This window comes from Schistosoma mansoni (genome assembly GCF_000237925.1).
Source record: "Schistosoma mansoni, WGS project CABG00000000 data, chromosome 3 unplaced supercontig 0083, strain Puerto Rico, whole genome shotgun sequence".
Classification (NCBI taxonomy): domain Eukaryota; kingdom Metazoa; phylum Platyhelminthes; class Trematoda; order Strigeidida; family Schistosomatidae; genus Schistosoma; species Schistosoma mansoni.
The window spans coordinates 1,134,030-1,155,035 of NW_017386008.1; the positions used below are offsets into that span (position 1 = coordinate 1,134,030).

Below are 21,006 nucleotides of genomic sequence, written 5' to 3' on the forward strand. Positions count from 1 at the left end.
AATTCAATTTCTCCGTTGTTTTATGGTTACCTCTATTGCCTGTTTTGATGCTTTGTATCGGAGATTACTTCAGAAAGAAGACATCCTCGAAAACAGACTTGTGCTGGAAAGACCTGATTAATAATGCATCAGTTGCGAAAGAAGGAGTAGATTGGGTCTCAACTCGGATTTCGCGTCTTCGTAGATTATTTGACTTCAGGTGAGTGAGAATATCACTTTATATATTATCGTACACAAATCCGTATTTTTCGTGAACAACTAATACTTTCAATGGTGCTGAAAAATTATTCATGACGAAGTGATTAAAGGTGTGATTTTCGTTACCAAATATATAAAATTGTTGCCTAAAATAAATTCACTTTTAGATATTTAGTCTTCCAGTATGTATTTTGTATAGGAAAGAGTATCTTGTTAAGTATTTACTTACACCTTTATGCCACAATTAAACATTTGATATTTGCTAGCTTATCATTCAAGCTTGTGTCAACCATATATACCCATTTTACTTGTATTCTTTATTATTATTTGTGATATCCAGTAACAGCATCTTTACTAGGATTACTTTAAAATTTTCTGTGGATGCCTAAACTGTCTGTTCAGTAGTCATCATTGGCAAAATGTTCACATATAGCTTGTCCCTTATGTAGGTTGAAAATATTATTGTTATTGTGACACTGAGTGGAAATGATTTAATTGATGAATTGCAGACATAAATATACTCAATTATTCTCAAATGGTTTTCGAAATTCACGACCAAATATATTTGGGCTCCTATTTTGATGTGCTGACATACGATAACATCCAATAGCAATTGCTTAGAAGTACTTGTAATAGGAGTGGAATGATTGAGCCAGATATATGGAGCTAAATATTTTAACTGTATAATTAAAACTTACTCGAAAGAGTAGATCATTTCTGATTTCAAACACCATGTTGTACATTTATTATAAATTGCCAAGACAACCAACCATCCATAAGTCTGCATTATTTACTAACTATCACTTTCAATGCAACTAATTTGATTTTGTATTTGAATTCCTACTTTTGGGACTGCTTGATCGTTTAAACAAGAAAACCATAGTTTGGTTGGTAACAAGAAGAAAGCATTGAACAATTACCTTGGTCTGTATGATGAAAAATCATAAACCATGATCAGTGAATTCATAGCAGGAATGGACATTAATAATGAGTACAATTTCTTATTCGATTATCAGGAGGTTTATTTAATTTCTTACTTATTTGCTGTTAGTTATCAGTGTTGTTCTACTGAGCGATGTTATTTTTATTTATTTATTTATTTAAACACACAAATATTGGTACAAAGGGACACGAGATATATATGCACCACACAAAACAATCAGAATGGGAAGAGAAAAAGAAGGTAAAGTGCATATAGGAAAAAAAAGGAAAGAACCATAACAACCAAAGATTAGTGTATGTTATTGTATTATTGAGAATAATAACGAGGAAACCGGAAAGGTACAACCAGAATAATTCATTCATTTAAGAAAGTTAAAACTATTTTTCATGAAGAATGTAAAAGAAGGCCACAGCAGGATCGTCACTGGCTTCTATTCTGAGCCATATTTGATAACGTCTCTAGCCACTGTGTTGCACCATCACTCGGAGCCCAAACAGGTGGTCGTGAAGGGCCAACAGAAGCCAGTCTTTTGCAGCTTTCTTTCATACCACGAAACCATACACTGACCACCTGTTCTCTTTTTCCAACCAGTGCCAGAGTCGGCAAATATTGCACGACGTGGAATTCTCTGGGACGACATTCGTAGAACATGTCCAAGCCATCGAAGTCAGTGTTTCAAGATGGTGACATCAATTGAATTATCGTCTCTGCGCCCGAGCACACGATGCCGAACCTCTGCATTACTAACATGGTGTTGCCACTGAATGTCAGCAATCCTTCGGAGACAACGATGATCGAACACAGAGAGACGTCTAACATCCTCAACTCAGAGAGGCCAGGTTTCACAAGCATAGAGCAAAACTGCTCTCACCGACGCGTTGTAGATCCGACTTTTTACAGCCAGACTAACATCACGAAGGCGCCAAAGATGGCCCAGATTGGCGTAAGCCGCTCTGGATATTAATTATACGTGCATTAATCTCATCACTCACGCCACCACCAGCACTTATGTAGCTACCTAGATACACGAACTTCTCAACTACTTCAATCTGCTCACCATCAAGGGTGAGTACAGGATGAGAATCCTGGCAGTCTGGTAGGAGTAATTTGCACTTGGAGGGTGCAAAGCACATACCGTACCTGCGGACACTGATTGAAAACTAATTAAGTGCGGATTGCACGGCTTGGGCATTATCACACAATGAGACAATATCATCCGCATGCTCAAGGTCAAGATGTCTTTCTCCAGGCAACATATCCACACCGCCATTACTTACATCCATCAGAGCTGTTTCGAGAATGTCATCGATGGCAATGTGGAAGAGGAATAGTGAGATTGGGCAACCCTTTCTAACTCCATAGCTTGAAGAGAAAGGTGGTCGTATGCCCTCACTCTACCTGAAGTGTTTGTATATACGGCCCTTTAGATGTTAAAATATTTCCCAGGCACACCCTTCTTCAATAGACAATAACGGAGAACAGTCCTGTCCAACGCATCGAAGGCAGTCCTGATGTCACGAAACACTAAGATTTTTGGCTTGTGATAAGTATGATCATGTTCTAACATTTGGCGGAGGGTGAAGATATGATCAATGCACCCTCGACCAGGACGAAAACCAACGTGGTCTTCGCGAGTTAATCATTCCAGGGTTTTGAACAACCTACGAAATATGACAGAAGCCAATAGCTTGGACACAGTCGGAAGGAAACTTATCCCTCGATAGCTTTTACAGGAACGACGTGAACCCTTTTGAAAGATAAGGAAAACTATTGACTCATTCCATGATGTTGGAACACCCTCTAGTTGCCAGACCTTTGTAAACAACGTTGTCAGTTTCTTAACAAGAAAGTCACCACCATCTTAAAAAAAGCCGGAGGTCAGTCATCTGGGCCCAGTGATTTATAGCGGTGGTCTTGCACACAACCATGCTGGCGTTAGGTGATCGCGATATGATCAATCTGAGTTCAGGCTATGATGCAGAGGGAAGACGTCAGGTGACATATGAGCGATGACTGTGCCGGAAATTAGTATTAGCCAGAAACAGGTTATCGTCCATGAACAGTTGCAGTAGACGATTCACGTTTTCTGTCCTGGGCTAGAATGTCCCTATCGACCACCTAAACGACTATCTTCTGTGCCTAAACGCGCGACCTGTGCATTCAAGTTTCGGGCTAGTACTACAATATCTGTCGAACGCGCTTTCTGGCGAAGGACAGCAGTAAAATTCATTCTTGATTGGTTAGCGTTTATTAAAAAGTGGGCAAAGGCCGAGATGCAGTAATTTCCATCCCACCAGATTTGTGTGAGGGACGTGATACTTCCCGGGTGTCCAGACCGAAGCAGGTGGCTTTCTTATTAGGTCACATCCCGAGCCTTTGACCCGAAGGTCTGACCCACAAGGCAGTGGAGCATCGCGAGTAGATACAGTACCATGGTAGCCGTTGACCAACAATTCGTTGATACGCAATTGGTTCTCTCAGGGTACTGAAGCCCATGTGCACCATTGGTTAGGAATCAGGGTTTCCCAACTCCCCTAGGTAAAGTTTACGTGTCTAGATGCCCGGTCAATTCGCCGGAGATTCACTTTTTGTCCTCGCAATTTCGTAAACAACAATAATGTCACGAGAAGGCAGTGGATAAGACTCAACTGGCTGAGGCTATATACGTGTGGTTGCGTGACAGCATTTCGATAGAGAGGGCGAGCACTCCGCACTCTTGGCAGTATAAAGGCTTCTTGGCACTGAGCGATGTAGATCATGTTCATATGCTTCAACAGAACAACTCACATCACTGTAACAACAATTATACAAAATCCAACATTTCTTAGATAATACTAATGAACTTTTCGCCTTTCTGTTTCAGTGAAAGTATTTCAATGAAAACCATCAAGATGGATCAAATAACAAGTAGGTTGTTTTATTCTTCTTGTTCAATAGTTCATAGTTAATCTTAATAATTTTTGAAAGGATGAACATTTAGCTGATATCATAGATAAAATGAAATTGAATCACTGACAATCGTTATAAGTATGTGTAGTGTCGGAGAGTGAATTAATAATGTGTTTACATATTAAATTGGATAAATGATACTGGATTATGTGTTGCATGAAGTGAACTGAGTAATGGAATGGGTTATAACTTGTGGCCTGGATGCCGTGCTAATGTATAACAGGATAATACCGCCGATTAGAGAGCAGTGTTTTACCGATCGGACCGATGACTCATAAAACCTGTACAAGCAGTCTAGAGTACTTATCGGTCATGCTTGCTGCCCAGCTCAGCCAGTTAAGTCCAGAACACCGATAACAGCCTCTGCGGTATGAATCATTTATTTCAAATATGCTGGGTTTATTGTGATGTTTAAGAGTATTTGAATTACAGTATGAACTAGTAATCCCAGAAACAACTCAACTTAATTAAGAAGTATTAGATGAACACGAACGAATGTACTGCATTTGGAAATCAAAATGAAAACAATCATCAATACAAAAGAATCATTGATTCATTCAAACACCACATGCGCCACCGCTTAAATCAGGATCCATATTCCTGAAACCAATCGTTCCTCTTCTCTCTAGGTTCATCACGTGTCTGCTCGACTGTGTAATAGATGTAGACTCTGTACGATCTAGAATATACTCATTAGTATATAGAATTACCTACCAAATTTGGAACAGACTCACCTGATTCCTGGTATTGTATACATCCATCATGTTGGTTGCGTAGCGAAACCAATGACATCCAGAATTTGCATCATAGACTTTCCAAAATTATCCTCCCCCATGAAATAATGTTGGGTCCTTACGCTCCGAATAATATATGTGAGTATTTGGGGATAAACACCGACACATAATTTGAGGCATTTCATCATGTGAATTCGACTTGCATAAAAATTATGATACATAATCGTTTTGTTATTCATAATGGAATACACAAATAAAAATACATGGATATATGTAATTAACACATGTGATTCATCTAGGCTTGATTCGTTTGCGAAACAATCAAGTGGAAAGCATGCATCTGCCCCATACTGATTAGGATAATCTTGGACGTGATTTGAATTCTCCGCCTGTGCAAACTCCATATCTGGAAAAATCGGTTTTCTGATTGCCTCAAGAAAGCTTGCTATTCCCTCTGATTCATCATGCCACTGGCTAGGGATTCTACTCAACATACATTGTTCGTGAGAATATCCAACATCCGATACAAAAACATCACAAATGTGAATAGAATTCGACTCATTCGGAACATATTCGTCACATTCATTGAGAATATCACTAAAAATAAATCCACGGCGACGACGAAGAACATTTGATATTACATATGAACTCGATCTTTCTGAAACATTTCCCCCAAATTAATTAGACGTCATGTAAGGCCGGCTCGCCGGTAAACTCTAGGATGCATTAAGAAGCCAAAAGAGAGCCTCAGATATCTCACCCAATCACTGCTAGGAAAAAATTCTAGAATGTTGACGTGTAGCTTCCCAGTTGGATAGATAAGAATGACCCCTATGTGCCTAATGGTTGTATGAAATGATGATTTACTCTCAGTCAAAAACTATAAAAATATGAGATTTCTGTAGTATATTTTGACACTGTTTTGCGGGAATAAAGTCCCTACTTATTAGTCTTCTGTCTTCTTTCTTACGACGTTACGGGTTCGATCGTTCAAGTAGTCTAGTAGTACGCGGCATAGTAAGAATCAAAGCTCTAGATATGAAAAGTCACATTAGAGAACAATGGATCATTAGAAAAATTAGCATCAACCAAAACTGAATATGGTTTTTGATTATAATCTCACGCTAACAACATACTATTCTCAGAGTTGTAAGAAATTTCATCAGAAATATGTGAATCATTATGACATACCATATCTGGTACAAAACCATGAAAAATTTGTTTCTGGGTTTCATTCAACTCTGGACTGCTATGTGACGTTATACCGCTTCCAGAAGTATTGAATAAAGATAAGTGATCATTGGGAACATCCAACTTAATTGGATTACAGTCGCGAATTTCAGCATAAGTTTCAGCGAAATGAACCATGGTATTACAAACTGACTGAATGTGTCCAGTTTTAACGCAATTGAGGCATTAAAAATTACGAAAAACATATGAATTATATAGGTAAAACTTGCAATAGAACAAGCATTTACCAAACCTGTGCTCATCTTCGAGAACCGTTTCACAATATAATGAGTTGTTCTCTGAATAGCCCTGTTTACGTATTGGACTGCGACGACGTAGTAACGTGGTGAAATTCCCGATGTTCTGGCGAACCTTATTACCTAGTTGTTTTCTTTTACGGCATTCGAAATTTGTGTACTTTACATGGTCCAGCATTAGTTGCATGAGAGTTGCATGAGAGAGTGAAATCAGCTTTTCTGCTAATGCCAAAGTCTTTATTAGGCTATATGCTTCTTTTCCGATGAACGTAAGGAAATGAGTCACGATATTGAAATCCTCAATCTCTGCATTGGTCATTGTCCAGATTTTGAACCTCACCATGTAATCCTGAAAAGTATTAAAATCTAAGTGTATGTTCGATCATTCTATCACAGGCTACATCGCGATGCCAATGTGATGTATAAGAGTGTTTGAATTGCAGTATGCACTAGTAAATCCAAGAACAACGAAATTTAATGAAGAAGTATTAGATGAACACGAACGAATGTACTGCATTTGGAAATCAAAATGAAAACGGTCATCAATAAAAAAGAATCATTGTTTCATTCAAACACCAGATTTATATACCAAACAGACAGACCACATTGTACCATTAAATAGGAAACAACATTAGTACAATATTTAAACAAATGTGGCTGTGAATAAGGAAGATAGTAAGTGATAGACAAGGCATACCTTAAGAATAGTAAATCATATAATAGTAGTTCATAGGTCAAAATAAAACTGATGTCGACAGATATAAGTAGTATGCATCATCAATCGCAAGTGAAATGTCTGGCAGCAAAGGGTTAAAATGATAGAAGAAGAGAGAACAACAAGTGATAGTGATTTGTGTGGAAACGAAGGAACAGTTAGGTTTGAGACAACTGACTAACATTTTACAAGTGAAGAATTTACTGTATGATTCTCAGGTTTTATTAAGAAATTTAATTAGTTGAGACTATGGGCTAGCCCACCATGAAAATCCTGGAAGCACAGAGCGGCCGCTTCGCTCAGTTTTGGGACCCCTCAGCAGTGCGCGATCCCGCCCCGCTAGATTCGAACCCATACGTGGTTGAACTCCACTGGTCACTGCTTCTCACTAGAACTCCAGAAAATACCTTTTGAAGCCAGTCACTAGTGACTATATGTTGGTTAGTATCGGAAGGGTTTTTTGGATACTTTAGTAATTTTAATAGTTGAGATCACGAGTCGATTGAAGCTGGACCACCATAAAAGACTTGGAAACACTTCTGAGGTTGCCATGAATGGGAAGAAACGTCCATTCAATGCTTTCAGGTTTTTAATGGTGGTCTAGTTTCAATTGACTTATGATCTCAACAAAACATCTTCTGCTGTAATTTTGTATTCAAGTAAATTTGGTTGTCCCTATCGGTGTTCTTGTTCTCGATAGTAGGACTGTTAGCAACGCATTTTCAAACAACTCATCTAAAGTTACATAGTCTTTCCGTTATTCCTATCTGGAAGTATATCTTATGATTTCATGGGATTTCCAAGCTGACTTCACACCATTGATACCAAGGTTGAACCTGGTGGTTTCAAACGAATTGAGTACTGGGTAGAGAGAGGCTCAATAATAAATATATTTGTTAGTGGGATATAGTTTGGATTAAGGCATGTTCCATGCAGGTCAGTATGTGTCCAAACAAAGTGTGACACAACTCCCTTATTGTCTAATAGGTGAACGAATAGAAAACAGAGACCAGTCATGCAGTTAGAGGTAGACCCTAACACCAAATCCTACTCACCTGCTCAAATGGGAGGTGTTAGCTGGATATAGATTGGATTAATGCATCTTCCATACAAGATTGTGTTGGAGCATACTAATTGGCTATTTTCTACCCGAGCAGCGCTAGTGGGTACTTGAAGAAGTATGTTATGTCAATAATATAAATATCTTAAGGTTCTTCTTATCACAATTCCCACTTTCACCCAAACTTGAGTTTTTCAAAAAATTCTGGAATGTTGCTAAACATAGTAGCAGTGTAGCAAACAGTCAATCAAAAACTGTCAATGTAACTTTACATCTTCATGATGTTTCTAGCAAAACGTTTAGTCAAACGCTGATTGGATAAAATGCTTCCTAATGTTTCCTGATACTTTCTTATCTGTTGCTAGAAATTTTCATAATCGCCCCAACAATAAACACGAGAAAATCATTTTTCAATAGTGTCTCATGAATTATTAAATGATTTATAACTAGTCAGGATTGTTCAATGAATCAATGTAATTGATTTGACTGGCATATATCACTGTCCATCAAAGGAAATGTGAAGTGGTATAAATTTGCATTTAATTTATAATAAGAGGAAATATTTAACTTGAATATTTTCATTTCAGATGAAAATCGCATTGGTATTTCTCATGAAACACTTAGAAGTCGTGCTTTGAACTACGTTCATGAAGCACAAAACACTTTGACAAATTTACACAGCATTTCTACACAATTACAAGGACTTCATCATAAGGATTTGAACAATGAAACAGTTTCATCTATACAAGCATCATTAATTCGCTATCGACAGAATGTGGAGGAAATTATTTTATATTTGGAAATTATTCTTAACAAATTAGGTCAATTAGATGGATTTTCACAAATCAAAATGATTGGCTTAAATAAGCTTTCACAGAGACTAGAGAAGAAGATTCAAGAGCAACAGGTTAGAATCGATTACTTTTTTCTTAACACTTTCGACTGTATCAAATTCTTGAGTTTCCACATAAGTATGGAATTAAATAAGATCTGTGAAATGACGTTCGATTTTCCCTGAAATACTTATGGAACATACTTTGCATAGGATGAATAGTGAAGAATTCTATTGAGTATGCAATTGACTTATTCATTACTAGGCACCAGTACAACATAAGTCAACGCAGTTGAAATCAAGAATACGTCATTCACCTGACTGGCATGTATTTTAAGGGACTATCCATAAATACAAATGGTAAGAAAATATATATGAAAAAATCTGATACCGATCTGCTTACCTATGATTCTTAGTTCTACCACCTACGAGACAATATGAGAATATTCAAAGCTGGATTAAATAGTTCACCATAGTCGTGTTAGTCAACCAAGTCACTTTCACATCATTATCAGGTTTCAATTGAATTTTTCAAAGGTTGGTTCTCAGATTCTATCAAGCCAAATAACAATCATCAGTTCGAAATACATTCCCCGAATATAACCAAAATCATTAGCCTTTAAATCATTATAATGATTGTATCTATGGTATTTTTGTTAGTAACGCTCACAATGTGTTTATTACTATTCAATCGAATAACTTGTATTTTACCCTGTGAACATATATCTATATAGAATCCTTCAGATTGCAAAATGGCCAAATATGTGACATTTGACTTCACTAATTTGTGTGGGTTTGGTTGTTCCATGCATCAACTCATGTTTTGTTTTCAATTGGCCTTTGAATCGGAGCGCGTTTTAATAGTGATGAATCACCCGCCCGGAGATGTTTTTCGAGAATGGCTTCATCAGAACACACTTCCACTTTCTGAGAAATGTAGTCATGTGGATACAAATGGTAGATCAGGTTTGTAAACGATAATTTTTATTATCGGTTTGTTGTTATTGTCAGACCTTTATGATTGTATTGAACTGTTCAGTAGAACATTTTCAATTATCTTTTGATAAAGCACATGTAAATACTGCAAACCATTGACAAGAACCCATCAAGTAACATAGCACTGTATACTATTTACATAAAAGAACGTGTAAACAAATCTTATTATTTGCAAAATTTCATGTCCTATTGTTCGTCCTAATATTGATAAAATCTCGCTCAATCGCTTTTCCGACTCACAAATCAGTTATTATCTTTGATCGGTAGACACTCGATTCACAATTTAACATACAATTTATCATGTTTAATGAATATTTTCGTCCGCTTGTTTACTTCAGATAACATTCGATGTCCTTTTATTCGATATGGTCACATAGCACATAACTGGTTGCCACATGTTCTACCGATAAATATGAATGCAGAATTATTACGTTTACATGAAGCACCATATGTTTGGTTTGCTGGTCAACTAGCAGCCTATATTTTGCGTCCAAGGCCACAATTTGCACAATTAATCAATGCAACCTTGAAGAGCTTTAAAGCGAGTGGAAATCCTGTTGTTGGCGTGCATATCAGACGTACTGATAAGGTTGGTGTTTGTTTATATACCTCGTTAGAATATGGTATGATGCACTTTATTGTTAATTGTTCAGAATCTTGGCAGTGCATGTTCAGAATGTAAGGCAAGTTTTCAGTTTGTTGTAGTAGTTTTGTCTTCGGATTGAAATACGTTTGAAAATTGGGTTTGTCATTCAGAAATCATCATCTTTGTCAATGGAATACTGGTTGACAGATTTGGTTGATTTCGATATATTTGGTTTAGCGAAGGTTCGGGGTTTATCTTTTAATCAGATGTTTGAATGAAATAAACAATTCGTGATATTATTCCATGCAGTAAGTCTGTTAAGCGTTACCGATTGGCTTTCTGTATAGATTCTTAAGATCAAACTATTAGTCTACTGACCACTGGTGTATTGTTGTTCTTCAGGATATATCTTGGGAGGAGAAGTGTCCCAAATATTCACATTTCACCTGGTAATGTAGTACAAGTACCCTCATTTCAGTACTTTGTTTGAAAACATTTATTTTCTGGCTCCACATGTTGCTGTATATCAAGAAGTAGACACGAGTAGATCTGCTACAGTACGTATCCTCATTACACCTTCATTTCTCCACCTGTAGACCATCCGTGGGTTCCGGCTGGTTTCAAGCACGGATAAGGTAGGATGGTTGCGCACCGGGTTAGCGACTCTATCCCGTAGAAAACTAACTCGCTGAAAAAACGTTGGCCAGAAAAAGTAATTTAAACCATTTAAACTCTGCCCTGGGAGGCAGAAGGTCTTCATTTAGAAGAGTTATGAAGGCTCATGATGAAAGTTCAGTTCCTTCGGAAGTCACGAGACCTATGCCCCTTCTAACAACCAGAGCATCCATCTGTTTAGGTACAGGGAATGCTCATATATGGTGGGAGACCGGAAGAATATTCCAAATCGCTGAAGAAATGAGGAGATGCTACCTGGAGGTGCTTCGAACCAGTAAAACACATTGGAAGCAGGTTGGACAAGAACGGTTAGCTTCAGGGGATCTTCTGTTATACTCAGGCCATGAAGGAGAAAATGCCACAAATACATAAGGGGTTGCATTGATGCCATCCAAGTATGCAGAAACTGCACTTGAAGGATGGGAATCTCATGAACCAGGGGTCATCAATGCCTCCTTCAAAGCAAAGAGAGAGGGCATTACAATGAACGTCATCCAATGATATGAGCCTACCAACGACTACGATGAAGACGTCAATGACCAAACTTACGATAGGCTGCAGTCAATCGTTGAAAAATGCTCAACTAAGGACTTGACAATTCTGATGGGAGATTTGAATGCCAAGTTTGGAATGGACAACACGGGATATGAAGGCGTCATGGGACGACATGGGCTGCGGGAAAGTAACGAAAATGGTGAAAGATTTGCAAACTTACGTGCCTTCAATAAACTGTTCGTAGGCGGCACTACATTCCTTGATAAACGCATTGACAGAACCACATGGAATTTACCGGATCACACCACGCAGAACCAAATCGACCATATCTATATCAATAGAAAGTTTAGGAGGACGATGGAGGATGTGAGAACCAAGAGAGTAGCTGATATAGCACCAGATCATCATTAGCTGGTCACCAAGATGAAATTAAAACTCAAGAAGCACTGGACAACGGGGTGGATAACATCACAAAAGCCTTATACGATTTTTCTTCAGAATACCTACAAACTGAACAAATTCAAGATAGCCCGCTAGGCCATTCATGATCTACTCAATGGAGAGGGAACTACTATAGAGAGCAACTGGAAAGGGATAAAAGAGATAATCACTTCGAAACATCAAGAGGTTTTGAGCCATAAGAAGCACCATCACATGTAATGGATAACTGTTAGTATACTGGATAAGATTGAAGAAAGGAGGAACAAGAAGGCCACAATCAGTATCAGCAAGAGCAAGAGCAAGAGCAGAAAAAGCCAACGCACATGCCTAATACACAGAAACAAGCAAGCAAGTGAAGAGGAACATCAGAACCAACAAACCTAAATATGTGCAACATCTGGCAATGACGGCGGAAAAGGCCGCAAGAGGAGGAAACATGAAACAATTGTATGATACAACAAAGGAACACGCTGGAAATTACAGTAAACCAGAACGACCAGTGAAAATCAGGGAAAGCACACTTGACGAAGATGGTTTGGAGGATGTGAAAACCTTTACATATCTGGGCAGCATAATTGATGAACACGAGAGATCAGATGCAGATGTTAAGGTGTGGATCGGCAAAGCAGGGGGAGCTTATTTACAACTGAAGTACATCTGGGTCTCAAAACAATTGTCAACCAACACTAAGATCAGAATGTTTAATACAAATGTCAATACAGTTCCACCGTTTGAGGCGGAGACGTATAGAACTACGAAAGCCATCTACCACAAGAAACAGGTGTTTATTAACAGTTAACTACGCAAGATACTTCGGATCCGTTGACCAGACATTTCCAGCAACAAGTTACTGTGGCAGAGAACAAACCAGATTCTAGCGGAGGAAGAAATCAGGAAGAAGCGCTAGAAGTAGATAGAACACATTGGGGAAATCACCTAACTGCGTCACGAGGTAGGCCCTCACATGGAGTCCTGAAGGTCAATGGAAAAGAGGGAGATAGAAGAAGACATTACGCCGAGAAATGGAGACACACATGAGGAGTATGAACAAAAATGGGTTAGAACTATAAAGAAAGTTCCAGGATAGAGTGGGTCGAAGAATTCTGGTTGGCGGCCAATGCTCCATTGGAAGTAACATGCTTGAGTATGTAAATAAGTAAGAACCGATTGATAATAGAATAAGGTTTCAGGCTTTTTAAATTTCTTTCAGATTTTTGTGCTTCCAGCGTCGAGTATTTTGACATTTCTTTAGTTGGATTTATGCGCAAAATTATTCACAACCATTTGTACAGGCAAATCTACTTTAAGACATAGACCGGGAGAGTGACCACTATATTCTATGTCGTGTTGGTCGCAGATTCACCAGTTTTTCTTATGTTTGGTGTTTGTTCTGCCTTTATTTCTCATTACACACTTGATCTTTTACAATAATGATTGTACTGCATTATAGGCTGCAGCTACTGCTGATGGCCTTTTAAATGTGTTCATGATGTTTTTCATATAGAGTAAAACTTCTCGTTTGCTGATTTTTGGTACTGATTTTATATTTGACGGTATATTAACGGACATTTCTTCATGATATTTTACGTCTAACCATTGTTTCATAACGCATGCATTTTCATTTCCCTGTGGTGCTTTGTCCTTTGTCTTTGTCCTTTTGAGTAGTGTTTGTATAAAATATATTCTTCGCGTCAGTGCGTTGTTGCTGCTATAGGTGAGTATTCAACAAGTGTGATTTGTCATTCTGTATATCAAGTTCCAAGATTCTCTTTATTGATTCTACCGGCTGTTTTTTTCTACTTCCAACAAGAAGTTTATGTTGACCGAAATGGCGGCGATCAATTTGTAAGTACTTTGCAATAAATTGTTCTAGATTATGATGAATGTATTGTCTGTATAGTAAACCCTACCACTTTTAGACAGATCAAATTTTTGCCATCATTGATACCATCTTTTCTAAAAAGATGAACACCACGATAAATTAAAACGATCACGTCTTGCGCTTGTTCTATTTTTTCTAGATAATTTACGAGGCTAAGTTTCACAACTTATCAGAGTATATGAAACAAGTGGATAAATTCTTTGATCAACAAAATGCTAGTTTCCTGACAATGTCGAAGAGACATGTAAGTCAATAAGATTAGCTCAATTATTTAAAATCAACTGATTGTGTATTCAATAAGTAAATTGTAATTCGTTAATCAATTGATCGCACTTCAGTTGATGATTAATCACAACGTAAGAGTTACCCTTTATTATGTGTGCTTGATGAATATATTTAAAAATGCAAATTGAATTATGAAGTTGTTATGTCTGAAGTGAGAGAACGGAAAAAAGACTTTTTTACCAGAGACTGTTAAGCTAGCTAATCTGACGCGTCCAAGTTGAAGGCGAATCAAATATATTCCGGAAACAGCCAGAAGCACAGCGATCATAAGGGTAAGAAATCAATCGTATATATAAAGCATAAAATTATCCGAGGGTAGCAATGCAAAATAGCACACTGAGAGATACAACGGATCAATAGCGTTTAAGATATTTTCCGAGTGGGAGATACGACGCGAAGATGAAAAATGCGCCTTTGGCGCGAAAACAAAGAAATTCAAATTTTCAAGATAAAATTGCAAAAACTGGTCCTCTACCAAGTGAATTCTGGGAATTTAACATCATCAACAGAAGTATTTCTTTCTTTGTGTTATTATTCTGCATTAGTATGTAAGTGTGTGAACTGATATTCAGTAAACGGTATTAGATCAACATAATCGTATATCTCAATAGTTTCTCTAATGATAAGAATATGTAATTCGTAAAGCAAATGCATATGTATTTAGAAGAGTCAATTGCTTAAACATATCACGTATGAACAGAATTATGTAATTAAAATTGATTACAACTGGAAGAAATAAATGTACACAAATGGTCAAGTAGAAGACCAAGTTCATTGAAGGTGTTCCATGTGCACAAACATTGAACCTATTGATGTATGTTTCCATGCTTTCCGTGGTATGAAAAGAACACATTTCAGAAGCATAGGTCGAGTGCGATGGAATTCCATGAATGACGTTCTAAAGCGAATTCGTGGAGAGGTGGTAATCAGTATCAATCAAGGCATCAAAGCGTTTAACTTTCTCCGTGGTGAACAATTCACTTTACGAAATTCAACATTATTTAAATAAACTTATTCAGGCAAGCTTTGTTTTGTTCTTTAACGAATGTTTTGTAATGTGCTCAACTCCTCAGTATATGAGCGTAAAGGTGTCATTAAAATACAGTACATACAAATTTGAATCATTTGAAAATCAATCAGAATTCTAAACTAGACAGGCACGACAATGTGAATTTGTCAGTTATCTGCATGTTTTGAAATTGAGGTTCTATAAATGTGAAAAATACTACATTACTTTAATGTGACTCATTGAGTAATGTAATTTTGACATTTATGCTTATTTGTTGTAGTGTGAAGGAAAGGTGGAAAACTTGTCGTGAAGCGCTAATGTTATTCTGAAAGATTTTCAAGATTTCAACATATAACATACATATGATGCCAGTTCAATGGGAAACAACAGTGATTTATTTAAATATAGTTAAAGATTATTCGAGAACGATTTGTTAGTAAACATGTTTGGCAAAATGCTATGGAATATTCACTTACAATTGTAGATTTGAGACTGTGGAGTGTGGTTGTTCACATCACAGTTGAATCTCAGGTTGATATTCATTAAAAACCAGGGAGCAGTAGACATGTTTCTTTCAGTGATCGATCCTAGCCCACTATCTTAAAGGTCATGTTCTTATTTGTGATCTTCAAATTTACTGAGTTTATTCTTTAAGGGAGTCATTGATTTGGATTGCAATATAGTCCTTTAATAGGACGAAATATCTGTACCATACATCCTAGTTTTTCACTGCTATTCAACTAAATTTGGCCCATGATGCAAACTACGGAGTTTAATGTTACGAAGTACTTACATTATCTTCCGTCTTAAGAATTCTGTTTGAATGAGTAAAAACTGCGCACTGTGAGAACAAAAAATGTTTCTCATGGTATATTATACATAATTTGATCACGTCGAATTCAGACCGACCACATTGTCATTATCATTATAGAGAATGAACCTGCTTTGTCGTTTACACAACTTATAGGACATAGAAGAGAAGAAATTTGGATCGATTTTTGGAAGAACTATTAGAAAAAATAACTCTGCTAAACGAAGTGTTTATTTGGCCACAGATGATCCGAATGTTTTTACTCAATTCCCATACAGTCATCCTAACTACATTTTGTATGGTAGTCCAGGTAGATCCCATTCAGCTGATTTGAGGATGCGGAAGACATATAATTCAATAAATAATGCAATCATTGACGTCATTGCACTTTCAATGACAGATTTCCTGGTGTGTACATTTTCATCGAATGTAAGTAATATAGTTTGAATTTTATCTCCAATATTACGTTGTTCATTTCGACTGGAATTCGAATGAAACAAACAACGTCGCATAAACAGTTCACGTTCATTGTACAGAGGTGCAGTGATGATAACCACAAGATTGAGAATCATTCATCAATAATGATGGAGAAATACAGAGGTCTTTTGCTAGTCGATTGAATGATTTCCATTAACAGCATTTGATACCTCAAGTGTATATCTCTTAGCTCTCTGTGAAAAATGTCCTTATGAATGTGAATATAAAATCACATGAATAAAGCGAAACGACTATTAGGTTTAAAATAATCTACAATAAGGCGTACAGTCTTTGTTTGCTTGAAAAATCTCATTAACATATAATTGTGAAATTCCTATTATCCCAATGCCGTACTATTCATTACGAATTGGTTATTATGATTATTCTATGAATACCATTTGAAGTAGAAAGGTAATAAAGTTTAGAGCATTCTTGTATCAATTCATATAGGATGAAGTAACTACATCTCCATTTTTGAAAAGTTTAGTCAAGAAAAATTAATAGCTTTTGATATATATATATATATATATATATATATAGATATATATATCTGTGATTTTGGCTGTAATGTTTCACTAGTTGTCAAGCTGTTTTGAATGTGTTTTCTCTCAAAACTAGTCACTAGTGGACACTGTAGTCCTGAGTTCAAATCCTGCGTGCATGAACTTTGGTGCTCACTGCCAGTGAGTTCGATACTACGACAACACAGCCGTCCAGTGCTTCCAGGTTTTCTATGGCGGTCAAACTTAGATCGGTTCATGATTTTAAAGATGTTCAACATTCTCTACAATCCCGAAGAAAATGTGTTTACATCTGAGTCAACAGTAATAAAATTTCATTCAAATTCTAAGCTATGAAAGCACAGAGGTTGCGATTCATCCTCGAAATTTGATGATAATCTTTAAATAATATCAGTAATTATCCTAACAACTCATATATGATGGTTAATCTTATAGTTATTTTTCTTAGATTTGTCGTTTAGCCTATGAATTAATGCAAACGCGTCATATGGAATTCGGTGATGCAACACAATTATGTCATTCCATCGATTTTGCATTCCATCAAGAAGATTACAGTAGACTGAAATTTGATGTGATTATACCAGATATGAAAGGGCATTTAAAGTATGGTGATGTAGTAGATAATTTCATAAATCATGGGAACGGTTCAGCGTCAGTAAAACTAGAGAAGAATACGAAAAACGAATTTTTCATTGCACCTGCTTACAAGTTTCGACCAACAATAAACATGACTTGGTTCAACTGACACAAGTGAGATTATTTCAAAAGACTACATATCATTTTAAATTCAGTTTTATACCGCCATCTTTTTTCCAGCTTCCCTTTTGGTGCGTGACATTATCCTACACATAGTTAGAAATATATATATTCACACTATTATAAATCTGTTGACTTTCACTTATGGGTGTTTCATTTAATTATTTGCTCAAATTGTTCGGTACTACCGAATAGACGTGACTCATGAAACAACACTGACAAATTAATGTCCATTATTGACAAGATGAAAATATTTGTTCCAAAGTTATGATTGTTTATGCAAAGAAAAAGAAGTTAAAAATAGTTTAAATTTATTAGTTTTATGTTTATTTAATCGAGAAATCGAAGCACATGAATGAGATGTACATGAAAATGAAAAACCATGTCCAAGAAAATTGTACAAGTAGAGAGTGATTGTTACCAATGTTGAGAGAGTGTAATTACAAAGACCTTGGTTAACCTAAGAAAGCTGCCACTTCGCTCATGTGATACCAGATTATAATGTAGATTTTACGATGAATATACTTCTAGATGGTATCATTAATTTGTGCGAGTCACCAGTCAGTAGTTAGCGTCATGCAGTTTGAGCGAAATTGAACTACATAATTTGTGATTACATTTGTAAAGAAGAAACGAAAGACAAATGAATGGAGAAAGTGACGAATTGACTGATTAGTGTGATAAGCTTCGAACTTCTCTCATCTTAAATGGTTTCGATTATTGACATTTCACATAAATACTTTGCGAGGATTCCACATAATATATTCTGACTGAAGTAAAGTGATGACGTTGGAGTTGACAGACCTGCAACGACCGTTCGATGCTATACGCTTGATGACTAGCTGCACTGATTGTGTTAAAGGAACAGTAGCTCGAATTGATTAATTGAATTGCTCAACACATACTCACCTACATACATAAATCTGTTGATGTTCTATCAAGTTAATTTTCCCGGGTGACTTGACCAGCTTATGAGATTTAAATATCTATCTGGATGAATATTTGGAGTGAAATTAGCTTTAGTCTTTGCCATGTCTTCTGGACACAATAATAATAATGCATAATTCAAAATACAGGCACCTCCATAAGTTCATAGATTTGTACAGGGTGAAAATTCGAAACATATCCTGCCTTAAACTAGATTTAAGATTGATCAAGTGAGTTATTGAATGACCTATTGTGCACATAAGTTTCAATAGACACTTGAATTAAATTCATATATTCAGATTTCGTATATGTATGTAGGCAGACCCAACAAAGTATTCGCAAGCTGATCATTTAAATGTTATGTATTTTGCTGTTAATAGACGACCGGGCTTGGAAGAATGACATTTTGTCCTCTTAATATAACATTCCTCATAAGAGCTGATAAGTGTGATGGATACACAGTCTATTGACTAAACCCGTTCTCCAGCTTGTTTCAGGATTGACACGCATCCCTATGCAACTGTATTCATAGAACTATGTCTGTTGTGTAGTCTCCACAAATCCATTTTGAACTGCTTTGGTATAAAGGCGAGCATCAGACAAATCTATTTTCAGTGCATCACGATTTCACTTGTATACGCGAAACCCTGTGACTAATCATTTAGTTAAGCTATCTATTTGTTTCATAATTTTTCTGTTGGTCATTTCTGATTTCTGATGAACAAATAACACAACTTTCTGTTCCCTTCCTTGAGATTTATTTCTGTCATTCGTCTCATAATTGCAGAATGATTTATGCACAACTACCAGATCACGTTGTTTAATTTTTGAGTATTTATGATGAATAATACCTCGTAAAAGCGTTCACGAGTTTTTATTGATGATGACTGTATGTCGCCTAACGGTGAACTTCAAGTCGATTCGAAAAAATATGGGATCACACTCTTGTGATCAGTAGTAAGTCACGCTTCTGATCGACTAAAATGGTAAGCGATATTATCGTAATATACTGCGATCCGTTTGAACTTTTCGCTTTTTCTCGTGTTAGGAATTTAACAATCTTCTATCTAGTACAACTCTCACTGTTACTGTTTAAAATAGTGATGCCTCTCATAACTAACTTATCTGGCATACTTCTTTGTGAGGTAGCCTAGTATTGACCAACTACCATAGTCTGTTCTGTTCTTTAGACACGTTACTGAGCCAGACGATATATTAGCAGTGGGAGAAATGACATGCGATGGATCTAGGTGATCTGAATCAAGCAGATCAGATGAAAATATTAAGGAAATGTAGTTAGTGAACATGCGTCACCCAACTATGATAATATTACCCCGGTTGTTCAACATCCCAACCTTAAAATCAAGATTCAGTTTGTTCAAGCTATGAATATCACATATGATATGGAAAATGGTTTGAACGAATTAGTAGGGCACTTTAGTGACAACCCATCAGAAGACGTATGTATTTGTTGGGATCAGTAATAAAATAAGTGCTGATGCCACTCCATGATGACGTGTAGCGAACAATCAGTTCTAATAAGATATTGACCACTACCACAATTTAGTGGTGAATCAATCACCGAAATAGATAGTTCTGTAAGCATTCAATACAGATACTGACCGTAGTTCTACTGAACACATCATAGTATAGTTCACACCAGATCACGAGTGGTTACGCCATGCTGAACATCCTGTGCAAATGCATAAGCATCGACCATCACAAAGCAGACCAATAGTGGAAGACGCGAACCCAGCCACATAAAAACTCGCGGTAATAAACGTTGCTTATATAAAAAAACACATTAACCCCCTATCTAGGAAATCAGAGACAGAAACACTGAAAATCGGCGCCAAACAAGTGACTGCAGATATAAATAGTAAACTAACTCCGCTAAGTAAGTACTATAACGCTCTCATTAAAATGGTGATCACCCCGTCAATAGTTGCGCATAGGAGATACTGTATGTCCGAAAACCCATGTCAAGGACACCATAAATTGTCAATACCACAAAACTGAGGACAATTAGCTTTCGTAAGCAATATATCGGATAACATGACATCACCGAATGTGGTAAGTAATCTAGGGAACAGGATTTGCAACACTTTATAGTGATCCATTATCGACCTTATCATAAGAAACAGGTAAATGCTCATTCTATCATATTAGGTTTTAGGTAACCACGGTGTTTTTATGGTTAAACTCAATAGTTCATGCACTTCAAATA

At 36.7% G+C, this 21,006-nt stretch overlaps 1 protein-coding gene across 1 annotated transcript; it reads left to right on the forward strand.

Moving 5' to 3' along the window:
• Window positions 1-108: 108 nt before the first annotated feature.
• Window positions 109-17,841, forward strand: Smp_138750 (unnamed protein product; the record flags this gene model as incomplete). The annotated part of the gene is made up of 8 exons (XM_018791351.1): window positions 109-199; window positions 4,005-4,048; window positions 8,674-8,993; window positions 9,653-9,884; window positions 10,253-10,503; window positions 14,133-14,237; window positions 16,255-16,527; window positions 17,545-17,841. The coding sequence occupies exons 2-8, from the start codon at window positions 4,018-4,020 to the stop codon at window positions 17,839-17,841; spliced, it is 1,509 nt and encodes a 502-aa protein (XP_018645489.1). The 5' UTR covers window positions 109-199; window positions 4,005-4,017.
• Window positions 17,842-21,006: the final 3,165 nt, after the last annotated feature.